General features: G+C 32.0%; 1 protein-coding gene across 1 annotated transcript in view; it reads right to left on the bottom strand.

The window, feature by feature from the left end:
* LOC129966697 (brain-specific angiogenesis inhibitor 1-associated protein 2-like) overlaps positions 1 to 18,478 on the bottom strand; it is a 163,813-nt gene that overhangs the window by 13,572 nt on the left and 131,763 nt on the right. The window contains exons 6-11 of the mRNA XM_056081216.1: positions 16,717 to 16,848; positions 15,553 to 15,618; positions 13,520 to 13,606; positions 6,113 to 6,223; positions 4,922 to 5,159; positions 1,645 to 1,831 (exon numbers count right to left, since the gene is read on the bottom strand). Of these exons, the coding sequence (XP_055937191.1) occupies positions 1,645 to 1,831; positions 4,922 to 5,159; positions 6,113 to 6,223; positions 13,520 to 13,606; positions 15,553 to 15,618; positions 16,717 to 16,848 (821 nt within the window). The remainder of the gene's footprint in view (positions 1 to 1,644; positions 1,832 to 4,921; positions 5,160 to 6,112; positions 6,224 to 13,519; positions 13,607 to 15,552; positions 15,619 to 16,716; positions 16,849 to 18,478) is intronic.

Genomic DNA, 18,478 nt, shown 5'->3' with positions numbered 1-18,478 from the left:
CTGTTTGAAGAAACACTAGGGCTATTTTGGGACGGATCTCGTCATTTTAAACCGCGGTCAGATGACGAGGACGACACCTGAGCTGGTACCCCCCTCTCCACAACCACACCAGCGGGAGGGGAGAGAGAAAGAGAAAGTGATATTAAGAACATTGTCTAAAGACTAAAAATTTCTGCATTTCCATGGTTGTCGCTCCTTTTATTGGTATGAGTCATTAAATGACTTATTAACTAATTATAAAGTTTATCAGAAGTTAAAGAAGCATTAGTCTTCAAAAAATTTCTCGGTAACGCCACTGCCTCTGCATCAGAAAAATCATTCCAGTCAATATTTACAAACATTTGTGCCACTACTATTAACCAACACGCAAGCGGTCCAAAATGTCAATGACTTTTCCTTTTCAATCATTAGAGAAAACACCGAAAACTCGTAGAAATAGTTGTGTATTGACAGTTGATTGAAAAACAATAACAGGAACAGGTGAAAACTTTATGTCGCTAAAATTTCCTAATTAATCATTTCTAACTGAGATCAATGCGCTAAGATGATTTTAAAAAATCATATGCAAATACCAACATTCGTCCTTCGTGCTGAATTACTAACGCTATTTTGTTCAATTATTTTTATTCCGTGTCATTTTAATTCGGTGCACAGCAAATAATATTTTGTAGAAATCGTATATTGATATGGACCGATTCCCAAATGGTATTGTCAAGTTATTGACTAAATAAAACATTAAAGGGCTTCGGAGTTTTATATTTTATATAAAATCAGGATTGCTATAAAAATTAATATAAAAGATCGGGAGTACCCTCTCGTGACTCTCTCTTCTATTGCAATCAATCTAAGAACATTATTAGCAATGTCAAGGTCTGTTCATTATACAGGAAAAGTAGGCAACTTTACGAAATCTTACGCTCATATTTTTTGAATACTTTCTGCAGATAGAAGAAAATGTATAAATATAAAATACTTTTCTTTCTGGGTTTTTGTAATTCTGAAAATTATCTGACGATGATATCAATTACTGAATTTAAGCTACGATTATTAAACTATCACGTTTAATTGAAGCGAAAATATGTTTCATAAGTTCAATTAAAAGCAATAAATCTTTAAAGATAACTACATAATAAATCTAACATCAAAAAGTCGAGTTACAGTTCTAAAAACATAACCATACCTTAAAAAAATTAAAAATTCTACTTTTCATGTCTTAAAATGAGATCCTAAATCTTTAGAAAGTAAATTTCTAAATTAAAAAAAAATAGATTTCGTTTAATTAATTTCTTATTAATGTTTCGTTTTGAAGCAACAGGTGGCAATTTTGCAACGGACCTCATAATTTTGAATCGCAATCAGATGTCGAGGACGACAACTGAGCTGACATACTCCCATCAAGTTTTCGCACCTCATTGGTGACATTGTTTGACCCTTGATAATCAGATTAGCATATATCAAATCCACAAGACGAATATTTTAGTAGAATCGAGTTTCTCAATTCAAATCCACTAGCCCTAAACGCGAAAGTAGGCCACTGCTGACTCTACTTAAATATAGAAACAGATTAAGAAAAAAAAAAAAAAAACTATTCAGACAAATTTTTATCATTTTTTTTCTTCTGGCATTTGCAGTCGATCTACCCACCTGTGATTTCTCTGGTTTTCTCCATATTGCCATCCCTTATTCTTGTCCCCGATGAGTGTGATGACGTCTCCCTCATGGAAGCTGAGCTGATGCTCGCCACTGGACAGGTAGGAATAGAGGGCCCGCACCCGCGAGTGGCCGGTCTTAGTGTCCGCCTCTATCAGGCTCTTGGGACGGAGCGTAACACCTGGAAAACATCACAGAAAGCACAATTAGGTCATTTATAACAATAATCCTTAAATAATGTGTAAACATTCCGTACATCCTAAAGCATTAAACTTGACTGCCATATGGGTCACCGGTGGCCCATATAAATTATAAAAAAATTCAGTGCCCAGTCAACATGTTAATGAATCGTTATTTAGATGATTGGTAATTCTTGTTTAGGAAGCTTCAGTTAGTGAGTTTAAAGATAGCTTTGAAAGTGAGAAAGTGCTGCCCTAATTGCGAAATTTTATGACAGACAGTAGAAGAGATATTGTCTTGAATTAATCTGAATTCGACTGTCATCGGTACAAATACGCCAAATCTCGCCAAACTCGTTTGAGTGTTTTCCTTCAGAATTTTCTACTTTCAATCCTGATTGGAGATTAGTCACAAGTTACCAACAAGTTAAGCATGTTTCTGATAGAAGCACTGTTTTAGTTTACATTGTAGCATTCCCCGTTTCCCAGTACTGATAAGATATTTACAGCCAGCTGTGTCGTCGATGTTAATTACTAAACTCCTCGAGATAGCTAGATGGTGGATCTTTTCACCTGGGTGGTTTCGCAACTGTTCATTAGCGACTACAGTGAAAGACCACATGTAAGAATTCCTCGTCCAAGAGATATTGATAGTACCTTCAAAGAGAAAGGGGTGTCCAAACACCTAGATGCTAAATGTTTCTCATTGTGAAAGGACTATGATAACTCCGTGTTCCTAAATAGTCAGTTATGAAAGGTGCTTCACTAAAAGGACCTTCCCACGACCCACTGGCGCCGCTGAGGGAGCATATTGCTGAACCCCTATTGGCCGAAAGAGAGCTCAAATGACCAATGTAAATGAAGAGGCGGAGATTGTCGCCGAAATAAAGTGCGGAGATTTTTTTTAGGGGGAGAGAAGAAACGAATTGCAGGCGGACTGTTGGACTACGCCTACGAGTTCGGAGTCCGAGAACTACCCCTGGAGTGTTGTTTCTCCGTATTGATGGAGAACTGAGTTTCAAGATAAACCTTCGACTTCGACATTTGTGTCTCCTACTGCAGGTGTAAATAACTATTTATTTAACCAAGATTAGAACAAGTTGTTCTTTTGTATATATAGGGCTGTCAAATAAAGAATTGTCTGGAAATTCTGCTTCGTTATTTGATCAGTCTACATCAAGACATTACAAAATTTTTAAGGATTTTTCTAAGGTTCGCACTTGGTTTACAGATTTGTTGAAAGTTAAAAACTACGCACTTGGTTTACAGATTTGTTGAAAGTTAAAAACTACGCACTTGGTTTACAGATTTGTTGAAAGTTAAAAACTACGCACTTGGTTTACAGATTTGTTGAAAGTTAAAAACTACGCACTTGGTTTACAGATTTGTTGAAAGTTAAAAACTAAGTTCCTCAACCTTACAAAAGCAAGTTCACAATGACAGAAATGTTGGTTCATGGGGATACAAAAAGTGAAAACGATCTTATCCTTAGGTTCACCTAAAGATTAGGAAAAACATTACCAAATTCTTTCATTTTTTAAAAAAAATTGAAAAAGTGCCATGTTAAACCAAAATTAGTATAGCAAAAGCCCAACATAATGCTTTAGGCGAAATGCATGATTCCATTATTCTCTACAGCATAAAGAAAGAAAGAAAAAAAAAATAGAACTTTGTATTCAGACAAGTAATCAGATACATAATTGTTCTATGAAAATATAACGGCCCATTTAAGTTTTTCGAGAAGTAACACACATTAGCTTATTCATTCCAAAAAATCAAGTGTCATTGAAATTAAAGAATACTAAAACGATACATCATTTAGAATAATCCTAAAAGTAACATCCGAGTGCAAAGAGCTTATAAATAGAGCATTCAGTTACCTGAAGTTCTCGATAATCCTACTGAAACAATATAAACGTGAATTTAATATTGCTGAGCGTATCTTTTTTTGAAATCGAAATATGATTTCACCCCCGTTTAGGATGGAAACAGAGGATTTCCAGGTAAACGAAAGATCAAGAAAGGTGTCTTATTGTATGCTTGTTCTATGTCCTGTAAACACTGAAATAATTTAGTTGTGTATTAAACACACGCCGTTGACAAATTTTTGGCTTAACTACATGCCATTAGTGAACATAGTCAATAGATTCACATGACATGTTAGTTTTTTGTGGGGCAATTATTCGATGGTAGCTATAAACCTGACATTTTTGGCATTAATCGGTAGCTTGCAGTTAACCCTTTACACTCGGAAAAATAATTTAATGCATAATTATTTTCTTAATACTGTTACGAATTTCCTGCGATGTGCTTAGAGTAAATTCAATAAGCAGAATCCTTTTAAAAAAATAAAATAAAGCTATTTATTTAACGAAGACTACAAGAATAACACTGCGCATTCTATAGCTCAGTCACCAGCCTACAGCTTGCTTGCTGTCCAAGGCTCCAATACAATACCTAATCTTTCGTGCTTGTTTTTATATGCTCTCTGCCGGAAGTGACGTCACTAACAGGAAGTTATGTCATATTAGAAAAATCCAGAACCTTGGAGAGAATTCAAGAAATCAGGATCCCTCTAGAAAATTCTCTCTGTCGCCAAGGTTTCCAACTTCCGTCGCCAAACTTGGTGAAATGTCGCCAAATTTGGCGACAAAAATTAGTTGCCTAAAACATCGCCAATGAGCCAATATCTCGCCAATTTGGCGACTTGCTATTGAAATACAATGGGATACATATAACATTCATTATCATAAGACAAATTACACCAATTTACAGAATTCGTAACAATACATAGACTGCTTACTGTACCAAAAATAAATACAAAAAATTGTTTTCAGTTGAGTTTCTCTGAAAAATGAATCGACATCATTTTACCATTCTGTAGATATTTTTAACTATTAAAACTGAAAAAATAAATGAATAAAATTTCAAAATGATGCACTGCCTTGAATGGTGCTTAAGAGGAGACATATGAATGCAAAGGGGTAATGCGCAATTCCATAGATTTCAACAGAATAGTCACATGATGCTATAAATATCAACGCTCTTTCAACTTTCCCAAAATTCTAAAGGTCTACTTTTCACATACTCACCGTAATCGTTGGAAATGAGACTGGTATTGGAGGAGGCTATGTTGAAGTCCGATTTTGCTCTGACTAGGGGTTTCGGGAAGGGATCGAGACTGGGCTCTCGCAGATCCACGCAGCTGGTATCCAGGCTACGGTTCTTGCGGAGGGTGGCTCGGTCCATGTTGGGGGAAGGAACGTAGAGGGAGGTCGATGTCGGTACAGAGTGATCCAAAAGATTTGCGCAGGCGTACTCGCTGCAACTCTAAAAAGCGAAAGAAAGATATTAATCATTTCGAATTCATGTAAGAGTAATAGTTAAAAATTATTAATTTAACTTCTATCATTAATGAATTTATAGAATAAATAATTGAAAAGTAGAGTTAATAGTACACGTTTTAATAGACTTATCACTTATTTCATGATGATAATTAGATATTTTATGAAACAACTGAATTATATATTTGGTCTTAATCGTAACATTTACGTTGAAAAACGCCACTTGCACCTTTTTATGAATTCGCTGTAATTGAAACACATCGATAATTACAAATTAAGATCATATATAGTGGATCTTTTTCGCCAAGAAATAATTGTGCTCTGTGGAATGGAAAGATTAAAATCCTTAACTTGCCATTTTTAAGAAAACGACCATAAAATTGTAGCAGCCATGGATGGTCATTTTCGAACACATGACCAACAATTGTTACCTAATCATGAGATAAATTAATTAAAATTAATCAGAACTACTAGTTAAAAAGAATTAATAAGAATTAAATGAATAAAATTCTTCATTTCCATTTTTAAGACAACGATTGAATAAAATCGTAGCAACTGTGGGTAGTCATTTTCGAACACATGATCAACAATTGTTACCTCATCATGAGATCATTTAATTAAAATTAATTAGAATTAATAAGAAGCGTGATTGGAAGTACCACCTATTCAATAAAACATTGACAGACAATTTTAAAATGTGGGTAGAATGTGGGTGTGTCCGGTCTTCTGGGTCAAAGGGATTTATTTTTCGTAATATTTATATAAAAATATTTTAGTCGGTGGATAATTTTAAAAAAATTGTAAGTATCTTTATTGACGGGTTTAGCCGTCGTTTATATTTACAGATGGGATAAATATTTGATTGCCATGACTGCAATGATTGTTAATTTGTTAATTAAAGATTTTATAAATCAGACAATCTTTTTCTTCATTCATTACCTTATAGGTGTTGTTGGGTGGGAAGAGCTTGTCAATAGGTTCTGGCAACATTTCCCTACTTTTAGCGATATCCTCCCACTCTTCCAAATGATGCTGGAGCAGATTTTGACCCTGCGAAGAAAAATAAGTTTGTAAGTGAGGAAAAGAGTCAAATAAGTTCTTTTTTGACTAGTATAAGAGTCCTTATTTGATGCAGACAAGGAGACTTCTGAATCGGAGGTTTGCTATTTCTACACATGCAAGTACAGAAATAATAAACAATAGAGGATTTTGGTATCTTGTATCTCTAGGCAATGCACATCAAGAGACCCCTTTTTTCAAAAATGATGGTAAATTTAATTTTACATTTCAGCCCATTTTTATCACGTTTTAATGACTCGTTTTAGGTTAATACTTTTCACTATATTGTTACGAATCTGTAATGCTGCTTCCCAGCATAGTTGGTCCCACCATCGGAAAGAATGTTTTACAGTCATTGGTACTGGACGGGGTCCGGTGTCGCGTCGGAGGTTCCAGAGCTTGGCGACAAACTTGGCGATTTGGCGACGAATTTGGCGACTTTGGCGCCAAAATAGATTATACCCGAAACATCGAGAATTTTCCCGATCCGTCCAGTAGGAACGGAGATACGCCTCGAACGTTCCTGATTGAGAGGCGTCTAGCCCCGCCTCCTGAGACCTATAAAAGGAAGCGGCCGCAGCTGTTAGGGCAGAGTAGTCGGAATCGACAGTAAAAAAACGGGCCTTCCAGAGATAAGCGAAGCAGCGACGGAGTGAAGCTAGTGCTGAACTAAGCTGTGCGCTACTGTCTGTCTGTATTGTTATACGCTGCTGTGTATGCTGTTGTTGCTGCACGTATCGGCTGAAGATAATCGTCTTCTGTGCTGTCTATAGTTGTTGTCTTTGTGTTGTCCTGTGTGTCTTCGTGTAAATAAACGTCGTTGTTTTATTTTCCACTGCCGCCTGGTGATTGAGCTTTCTTCACACCATATAACTCCCACTATCCAAACGAACCCCCCGGAAATTTCGTAACAATATTAACTCTGTGAATATATATTTGTTTTTGTTTATCTGTTATGATTCCAGAGAGCCAGGTACTTTTGTTTTTACATATTATTCGAATTCTAATAACTAAAACCATGAACGCAAATGACTGGAAACAAAAATTGAACGTAGTAAAACAGATACAAACGTGACCAATTGTAATAGAATATTAACTCAGTATGTTATAATTCAATGAATTTGTATTTTTTACAAACTTATTTATTTGGCAATCCGGAAAATAAGTTTTTTTTTTTTTTTTTTTTTTTCCGATCTGCATGCGGCCTCCTCTAAGCCAGCAGTCCTAAGCAGTTAGAAATCTACCACTGAAAAGAAGTTAGAGAAATTCGTTAAAGAAACACTAACGAAACTTGCCAATTCCTTTACGCCAGTATTCAATTCTTTATGCAGAAATTCTTTTTTGGTTTAACTTAAATGAACATTAGCATTTCAACTTGGCGACAACTAGAATTCCGTTAATGGAAAAGTATTTAAACAGAAAAGTATTTAAACAAATTAAAATATATGAATACAGTAAAAGTAAACAAAGACCCCCCCCCCTCATGTTGAAGGTGGAAATAAATAATTGGAGGTAAATCATATGAATTGGAATTTGTTTTAAAGAATGGTAATGAAAAATACAAATTTGAATTTTATTTTCTTGAAATCAACTGTGTTATCTATATTTGAAAAGGAATTAGCTTTAAAAACCATTGCTTTTAAATCTTTTCCCCTAATTCTATAATGATGAGTCAATCTCTTAATTTTGGATCGAATTAAACAGTGGATCATTAGTTTCCGATAAATAACAAATCCATATTTTATCACTGGTAATAAAAACAAATTATTCCGGCGAGTCAATTGATATGCAGAATTATATTTCTTAATTTCAGTTCAGATATGGACTATCCAACAAAATTTTGACCTTCTGCAAATAGGGATATCCAGTAAAAACATTTTTATAAAATACAATGTTTCAAATTCATTAGTGGGTTATTTTGATATTTTTAAATATTAAATTCAGTGTGAAAATGTTCTATCCGATGATAAGCGGGCTAAAGTTAACAAGATATAGAATTACTAATCATATTATATTTGAAATAATAATTTTCACCTGGATTATTTAAAAAAAAGTCATTATTGATATGAGGAACATATAAGAAAATGTTTAAAAAATGAACTAACTTTTTATCTTAATTCTTATAAATTTTTTTAATATCATCAGCAAAACGAAGCAAACGATACATAAAAAAACTACGAGATATTTTTCTGATTATACAAATATTTTTAATGTATTTAGAATATGTTTTGAACTAATTTATATCTCTATTTTTACATACTAAACTAAATACTTAGCTGTAATTTTTAACATAACTACTTATACAAGATTCATAAAATTCTTCGACTTTTAATAAAACATTGCAAAGACAAATAACCTGAATGAAAAGGAATTTGTCGCAATATTCAGGCAGTCAATTCTGTTTGCAAACACAACATTGTTTTGAAATTTCAACGCTTAGATTTTTAATAACTTGAATCAAACAACTTGTCGTAATATTCAATTTGAGTTAAACGTCAAGAATTTAATAATGATATTGAACTTTTAACCTTTAGATTGTTTTCTTACACATCAACGTTCAGAAACATTCTTCATATAAACATGTTTATCAGTGAGTTGACTAAACAGACAACAATTCTTCAAGAATGAATTCGAACAAACGAAAATATTTCCCCTAAAAATTCGATTTCCTCCCTATTTTTATTCTCACATTTACATTTCAATCAACTTCCTTGATAAAATTTCACCATTACCCCAGCCGAGCGATTCTTTTGAACCAGGGAACTTAATTAACGTCCGAACCTGTCATCGAAAAATCAAATCCCGTTTCTTCCCGGGAAACTTAATTGTCCGTGAACGCGTTCGGAAAACCTTTCCGATCTCCTCCGGGTATCCGAATGTTTTTCTACTGCATTAAACGCTCATAAAATATTCATTGCAAACCGAGTCCGAAATGCACTCGGTGCCGCTTGATGGATGGGAAAGCTGGGTTTATGAAGGAATATGGAAAAGAAATATTTAAATGTGGTGGCATTCCTAAAATGCTGGGTGAACCCTTTTATATGAGCTCTTCAGGGGCCAAGAAAATATAAGAATCTTAGAAATGCTTTCTTCTAAAGGGAGCCTTCTTTGCATAGAAACGCTGCAGTAGAAATTTGTAATAAGAACTGGATTTGTTTTCGTCATTTTAAATATCATATGTTCTTTAAAAAACAATTTATTTTAAAGCTATGAAAAATTCGAATAATGTATAGGATAAACATTGCAGCCTTCCTAAAAGACAGAATTGATCATTTAAACTGTTTTTTATTTTTGTTTTATTACCATTTTAAAATTGGCAACATTAAGATTATTTTTGTAGAATTCATTGAACCAACAATATGGCGTTGTATCAAATTTTAGCTGCGTCATAATATTTACATGTAAATATGAGTTATAAATATTATAAATGCGTGTGTTAATTATAAATAGATGTTTATATAATTTCGACCTTTCAACTATTCAAAATACGCGAACTGCCACATGTAACAGTAATTAGGAACAATAGTAGTTAGAAAACTACTCGCATTAACATTAGAGAATTACTCTATAAATTTCAAATTTATTCTTGGTACTTTTTATTCACGATAAAATTTACATACAGTCTCAGTGAAATAATCATTAGTACTTACTAATAGTTACATGTACTTACTAATAGTTACATGTAGTACATACTAATAATTACGAATTCATACATGGATATCATGACAAATATTTTGTAAGCACAAATGGTAAGAAACTGAAATATAATATAGAAATTATTGGTTAACATCGAAATTTCATGTTTGTAATAAATAGAATGTGATAAAAAAATACGCATTATAATATCTTTCATTTTCATATCTCATTATTTCACCATATGAGTATAAAATGTCTGTAATAATACATCAAAAAGAATCAGATTCTGATCAGACCAAAAAGAAAGATGGGATTTTTGGCATGCTGATTGTTTTAAAATTCATGTTTGAGCAGAATTATAATTGTCAAATCATTTTTGACAATTCTAAAAAGCTATTGCGAAAAGGAAATAAGTACTTTCTGCCTTAAAACATGCATATAATAATAAACAAAACATCGATTGCTAAAAAACATTATAGCTACAAAAAAATATATATATTTTCGAATTAAGGCCACTAAAGAGCACCTAATGAGCCATTTTCATTAGGAGAAAAGGCGAAAGGGTATTTCATGTTTTTGTTTCAAGGGGGCGACATATGTCATACAAAAAAAATAAAAAAAATGCGCGCGCTCACTCACCACTTCAGTTGGCGAATTAATATAACATTTACCCGCGATGATTCGCAGCGGGTGATATATATACAGTGCGATTAATCAACTGTTATGAAGTAGCAGTAACTGTTTTATCGGCGGTAACTCTGAACCCCGAAGAATATTTAAGATTTCTTTCGAACACTTGCTCTTGACTTGAAATATTATATATATTGCTTACTGTATCCAGGACTTGGATTATTAATATTTTATTTAAACAATGTGCATACTTTTTAATTAATTTTTATACTTCTATTAAAGTGAAGTCAATAGTTACGCCAATGATTATATTATTAGATACAAATCTGTAGTTGATTTTCATTTATTTAAGGTTTGTGACTACGTTGAGGGCGAGTTCTTTTTTTTAAAGAATGCCTTAAAATTGTTATATTTGAGTTTTTCTATAAAAAATAAGAAAAAAAAAAACATATATGAAATCAAAATTTGCGAGTTAAGAGGCATAATTATTTTTAAAAGAAAAGGAAATTTTTGGATAAAAAGAGGTATTAAGCAAAATTCTTCTAATTTACAAGTTTATGAAATGATTTGCTTAAAACTTTGCATGTAAGTTAAATATTTCTAGCCACTTCTTAAATATTAACTATTTGACTGATATTTGAGTGGTATTTGACTGATAAATGAGATTTTTAATTTTTTTTTCTCATATTCGGAAGTATGGAAACTACTATAAAATATTTTTAAATGAATAAATTACTTATTCTCTAATTCAGAAACTGTAGAATAAATTGAGAAACTATTATACAAACTAGAACAAGAAATATGCATTATTACTAATTTATGAGTTTTTTCATCATGAAATTTTACCAAAAAGCATTTGTGAAAACAGCATTTAAAAATGTAAAATAGCATTTAAACGTATAAATATGCAAATATAAAAATCAGTGCAACTTCCTAAAAAATGGACGTAGAAACAAAATCCAAACGGTTTTATAAAAAAACCTGTACAAAGTTTAAGAATATTAAGTAAAAAGAATTCATATTTTTAATTAAAAATCGATTTTCTTTAACGTTGTCACTAGGGATTGCAATACCGGTATACCGGGATACCGAATACCGGTATTTTGAGCCATTTTACAATTTTGTAATACCGGTATTCACAAGTTTAAATACCGGTTTTTCGGTATTTACTAAAAATTTTTAAAATTCTCTTCACTATATGTTCAGGGATCGCCAACATAGCAAAATAGTATACATTTTTGTTTTTAATGTCTCCCTAACGGGCGAAATTAATTAGCTAATTAATGGCTTAAATCTAAATTAGCGAATCATGGATTGTCCCTCAAAGAAGATATTGTATCCATAACGACTAATGGAGCAACACTTATGAAAAAAGTTGGAAAGTTGATTGCTGCAAATCAGCAATTGTGCTATGCTCATGGAATTCAATTAGGAGTAATAGATGTATTATACCAAAAAAATAAATAAAGAAATAACAGAAGAATTTAAATGCTGTGGATATAGAAACTTCGGATTCCGACATTGAAGACAGTAAGAGTGAGAGTGATATTGACAATGTAATTGTTGAAGAAGATATTGCTAATGAAGATGAAATATTGACCCATCAAGAATTGCTTCCCATATTTATAAAGTTCGAAAAATTATTAAGATATTTAAACGTTCCCTTACAAAAAATGCCATATTACAAAAATATATACAAACTGAAAATAAAACACAATATATGTTAATAATAGATTCTAAAACACGTTGGAACAGTTTACTCCTAATGATGGAACGATTTTTAAAATTTAGAAATCCAATCCAAAAAGCAATAATCGACTTAAACCTGTAAACTAATTTTTCAGATAGTGAATTCGACTTAATATCCAGAACTATATCAGATTTACTTCCAATAAAACTGACTATAGAGGCATTATGTCGGAGACATTTTAATTTATTAACAGCTAATGCAACAATAAATTTCATGTTGCAGTCATGATAGAACAGCACACATCACTATCTTAAGAATTACATATTATATTGAAAAATCGCACAGAAGAAAGGCATACCGAAATAGAAAATGTTTTATGATATTTACATAATTATAATGATTTTAAAAATAAAAATGAAAAAGAAAAGAAAATAATCAATTCAATTTTTTTATCCACAAACCTATCCTTATTCAGAAGAATTCGGTTCAGTTATCGAAGATTATGATGTCACTGCTGTCGATAGTGAAAAGGAATTGTCTCTTGAGCAAAAATAAAAATTAGAGATAAATAAAAAAAATTCAACGAACCAAAATACAATACAGAAATTATCTATATCCAAAGCTATCTGACGAGAAATTGATTTATTTGAAAATGAGGGATTTAGAGATAAATACTTGGAAAAAGTATATCGCGCATTGCTAACAGTACCACCAACTAGCGTAGATGCCGAAAGAGCGTTTTCGACAGCTGGTAATTTTCACACAAAATTACTTTTCAGACTTAAAGGCAGTACAATTGATGCATTATGTTTTTTAAGATCACATTTCAAAAATTTGTAATAGTACCACAGACTGAATAGTGATATTTACATTTTTTTTTTTTTTTTTGTGATTTAAATAAATAAGATGTTCCTTTACTTTTTTGTGATTATACACTGTTATAATTTATAAGTTACATATTATTTTTGTGATATTTACACTCTCTTATAAAACTGGCAAATAAAACAAAGAAACACTTGCGCTTTCTTTCTTTTTCTAAAATTTCTAATACCGGTATTGAAACCGGTATCCCGGTATTAAGATCTAAAAAGTACCGAATACCGGTATTGAAATTTTGGTCCGGTATTGCAATCCCTAGTTGTCACCTATCTACCATAAGCAAGAAAAACTGTCAACGAAAGTTTGAAACATTTAAGAGTTGTTGTTTATGGTGAGATTATTGCTATTGTTTATATCAGTAACTGAGTCGCGGTAAGTGCGAACAACCTTTAGTCAATTATTTTAAAGAAAAATAAAACTTAAATCCTGAAGAGAAGGAAAATACTACTCACCTGAGAATGGTAAACGAGGTTATGTTTGGCGAGAGAGCATTGGCGTTCCAGGACGAAACCGAACCGTCGTCTTTCCTGAGTGATTGCCTAGAGGAAATAAATACATTCACAATACGAAAGAGTCCATGCATTCCTTGTAAGTAAGCGTAAATCGGAAACTGCAATGCTCATAAAAATCAAATAATGCAAACTCTGTTGAGGATTTCATTTTATTTGGCACTCAACATGCTCCAAAAGTTAAATAATTAAGAGTAAATACTCTCCATTATTTAACTTTTATATTAGAAATTCTGTCAAATGTATTATTGGAATCCTTTACGAGGATCCATTCATTTTCAGTGTTGTAAACAAACAAACAGAAACAAACACTCCGTAGTTATAAATAATAACGGGAAAAAAACTTTGTTATTTCGGAAATTCGTTTATCAGCATTGTGTTTCTAAATAAAAGGCAGCAGCGCTATTCTTTTCCCTTTTGATTTGAAGCCAAAAAAGAACGTTCGCTGTCCCCTTGTTCCTTTTATTTTTTAAGCAACTGGAATTAAATTTTAATAATGGTAACTATTTCATTCCCATTTGATCATCAAATCATAATTTAATTATAAGGTGCCCAAATAATTTTTTGAAATAAACTGATAAATGACTTTTTTTATATTTCTATTTTCCATTGTTTCCAGTTAAAAAAAAATTTTTTTTGTTCTTTTTTTTTTTTATCCATTTTGATTCTAGCAAAAAATTTGTAAGTTCCGGATCGACATGGTCACCTTTTCGTAGCCAGTAATGTTTTTGGTGAAATGGAAGAAAAAGAAATTCTTTTGAGTGCATAAAAACCATACAAGATGTTCACTAAAATCCTCATACCTCACATAAACTAGAGAACGGTGACAATTATTGCCACAAACTTCGGCATTTCAGTATAAAAAAATGACCCAATGCTATAAGGTGACATTAGTTACAGCTCCACCTAGTGGCAAATAACAGAATTAATGTTTTTATCTCGAAAACTATACAAAATAAAATGAAAAAAAGTCAATTTCAAAATTGCAGATTTTTTACGATTTTAGTAAAAGAAAATTTGTGCACTACAATGGTAGGGACAAAACGCTTAAAATACCTATTTGTTTGTTCGTAATTTCCGAAATTTGGATGTCACAAGGCATGGATAACGCTGCAACGTGAGAAACCTTTTTCACACACACAAAAAGAATGACCCCAGTATACTTTTACCTGGGGGAAACAGCAGGTTTTCGCGAATATTGCAGGACTTCCTAAAATGTATTACTGTTGTTCTTGCTAGATAATACGACAGAGCAACTCCCAACAAATGATGAAAAGAGTAAGAAACGAAATTCAAATGTATGAAGTTCAAATGAAGTTTGAAAACTGAAAATAAAAGTACTTAATGGTAATTAATTTTTTGACACGTTTTATAACGTTACATTTAAAAATCGCGACCAAACAAACGCGCATTTTATACGTTCTGTTTTTTGCATTATTGCATTCCAAGTGACTTATTGCACTAAATCAACGACCCTCTGCAACTTTTAATTGACCTTTTTCTCGCATCTTGCGCCATTTTCGGGATCGGAATGTGAACACCATTGTTTGCCGATAGATGACTCTCAAACTGATCTGTTTAATGCTTGACCACTTAAGACATTCAGACACCAGGTTTATGGCTATAGTTGTCGTCGTTTCTAATGAGAATAGAAGGATTTCAGTAGATACTTTGTATATTATTTCGTTCATTTTTTTAAAAAAATATGGTAAAATAAAGAATGTAACAGAATAATATTTTTTAAAAAATGGTTAGAACATAACATATAAGAATAAAATATAAAACGCAATTACATTTAATACGTCTAAAGAACTAAAAAAATACTAAAAATATCTTAGTGAATTATTTAAATAACTGCTAATAAAATTTCGGTAAATTTTATCAAAACTATATAGATTAACTAAAGCCTGCATACGTTCCTGACAAGTAACATTTAGGCAAGTTTTGGGAAAATTTCTACGAAAATCAACACCTACCTGCTTTAAACTTCTTTCACAAAAGCAGTCCAATTTCATCTTCTCTTCTTCCAGCTGTTGCAAATTCTGTAAGAATATAATAATCAAGCAATGAATAAAAGTTTTTATAACAACTAGCCGCCAACGGCGATCAGCCGTTCCTGTAACATATAATAGCATTAATTTAGTAATATCAATTAACTATTACATCTTATCATACATTTTGATCGGTTAACTTACAAGAAAATAGAACAAAATTGGAAAAATCGGCTCAGTTTTTAGGTGGGGGCAATGCAAAGTTTTATAGAAATGGTAGGCGAGAGGTAGGGGGGGGGGGGATCTTTGTATCGAGACATCCCAAACCTTAAAATTGAATAATATTTGTGAAATTGGTCGAGTGATTGGGACTGGAAATTGTTCTGTTGTAGGCTTTTTTTTAACGGTAAGGAACTTACTGTGAAGTAATGGTTTTGAAATTTTTCTCGAACATGGGAGTCAAGGTAAGAAAAGAGGACCTCTGATGACACATCTGGGAATTATGAGCTTTCATATAAAATAAAAATAGACTTAATAGGGCTAATGGTTCGGCTGAGGGAACTGCTTCTTTGGTGTTGAGAGTTATTTCAAGTATATGGTTAATAAATTGTACCTTTATACCATTGATTTCAATGAATAAAAGATAACAGAGCTAAAGGAAAGGTTAGCAATGTAGCTGCGTAAAGCTGTGCGTAGTCCTTTTTTTTTTCCTCATGGTTCCATCAATCGAATGAAGCAAAATTTTTCATATAGTAAAGTACTTAGACAAATAATTACAGAACAATTTTTAGCGTCCATTTAGTTCAAATTTTCAACAGATTTTACAATATTTGAAAGAGTCTCATCGACCAGATAAAATATCATATATAAACATATATTTTATCTAAACTCAGTTCTCTTCCTCTTAAGAAAGGAGAAGATCCAGCATATGAATAGGTAGGTAGTATTTTTGAAGCCTAGAATCTCACTGAATTACAAAGAGAAGTACAGGTTCTCTAATAATTTATTCACACAATTAAAATATAACACAACACCTGTTTCACATCTATGAAACACATAAAAGGGACTATTTAAAAATTTCATATATTTTTGTTACTGTTATCTGTCTTAAAAATGTGTCTAGATAAAACTTCAAAATTTTATCGGTACCCTTATTTCCTTGTCGATGTTCCCGCATCGCCCACCTTTCTGCTTTTTCCGCTGCTTCTTGACGACGGCGGCGGCTTTCAAGTACGAATCCTGCAGGCACTTGTGCTGCTGCATGAAGCGCTTCTGCTCGCACTGCACAAAAATTAAAAACACAATTACATTAACCAAGTCAAATTTGAACAAATAGTTGAACGCCATTTAGTTAAAACTGGATTAATGATCCATTTCGAAGTTACAAGAAGTGATGGGTTGGCGGAGTACTCGAACTAGAAGGTTCATAACCTCCAAGCAAAGCTATTGTTGAAGTTAACGTGACATTGCATATATGGCTATCCAATAAATTTCTAAAAAGTTATATGATTAATATTGAAAATGATGAGCATAATATAAGCAACAATCTCTTTCTCAAACTGACGTGCTTTCAACTGATTTGAATGACATGTTTGATCAATAACAGATTTAGTGTGATTTGGGCTTGAAAAATGGTGGAGTCCTAGAATTCTCTGAATTCAAAATGCTACCATAAGAGAGGTTATAAAATGAGGGGTCGTCTCCAAAGTACATATTTTGAGGACCAGCTTTCCCCCAAACCATTATAAAAGAAATTTTTATTCCGCTAATTTCCAAAATTAATTATTAAAATAATAAATAATCTGATGTGCGACGGTTTGGAATTGATTTGATTATGGAAAGAAAATAAATATTTTCATAAAAGTTTGAAATATTTCACCCAAATTCCATAAAATAATAGTTATTTTTCCATTGCATGATCAATTTTATGAAAGAAAAAAAAACTGGACTTGCTGCGAAGTACCCTTTTAAAATATTAGCATTTCCTGTAGCTTTTTGCGATTTTATACATAAGCCAACCTTCATGGAACATTATTTTAGATTATGCATAGAATTCATAAAATTGCACAAGGAACATACGTAGATTCTACACATTCATAGAAGATCCAAAATTTCTAATTTATAGAACACTGAGTTCTAACACTGATATTAGAATGCTATGAGGCCTTATTAACAATATCTATGAACTGAAATAACTTTTGAATTCAGCACGTTCTTTACATTAAATTACTTTTTATTGTAAAGAATGTACAAAATGAATTTAATGGATAATGTTTTAAGGTGAGTATTTCAGAAAACACACAAACTCTAAACGACACCTACTCAAAAAGTCTATTCAAGGATTTCTTTATATTATAAATATTTGCTTTTTCTTGAAAAAAAAACCTTTTATTGTATATATTTATCAATACTTTAAAAGGTTTATAATAGTTTTCAAACGTTGAAGCCCTTTCAAAAAATTGTTACTTTCTCATTACATAAACAACAATTTTTAACAACAAAAACACGATTTTCAGTTTAAGCTTAATAGTCTTGAGAACATTTTTAATAAGAGTGGAAGTGATGGCAAACAATTTCTTTTGGTACCTTCTCTCTTTGCACTCATTTATAGCGACGTCTAGTGAAGATCTGAAAAGTTATTTCTGATCAAGATCGCAAATAAATTAAAATTCGTATTATGGCTTACTATAATTACAATCATATGCAATAATCGTAATGAAATGTAATGAACTAATAGATGAAATTTAGAAATTTCCGATAAAATTTTGACAAGAAATCGATTTCTCACTTTTTTATAAACATACAAACATATTCGTGTCTACATTTCTTTCTGCAAGCAGTAATGAGACTGAAAGATAATTTTGGATTCAATTTTGATTCTGCGTAGCTTCAAATTGCAGCTGTTAAGCTA

The sequence above is a fragment of the Argiope bruennichi genome, chromosome 4, assembly GCF_947563725.1.
Source record: "Argiope bruennichi chromosome 4, qqArgBrue1.1, whole genome shotgun sequence".
NCBI lineage: Eukaryota > Metazoa > Arthropoda > Arachnida > Araneae > Araneidae > Argiope > Argiope bruennichi.
This window is presented reverse-complemented; position numbering and strand designations above follow the sequence as displayed.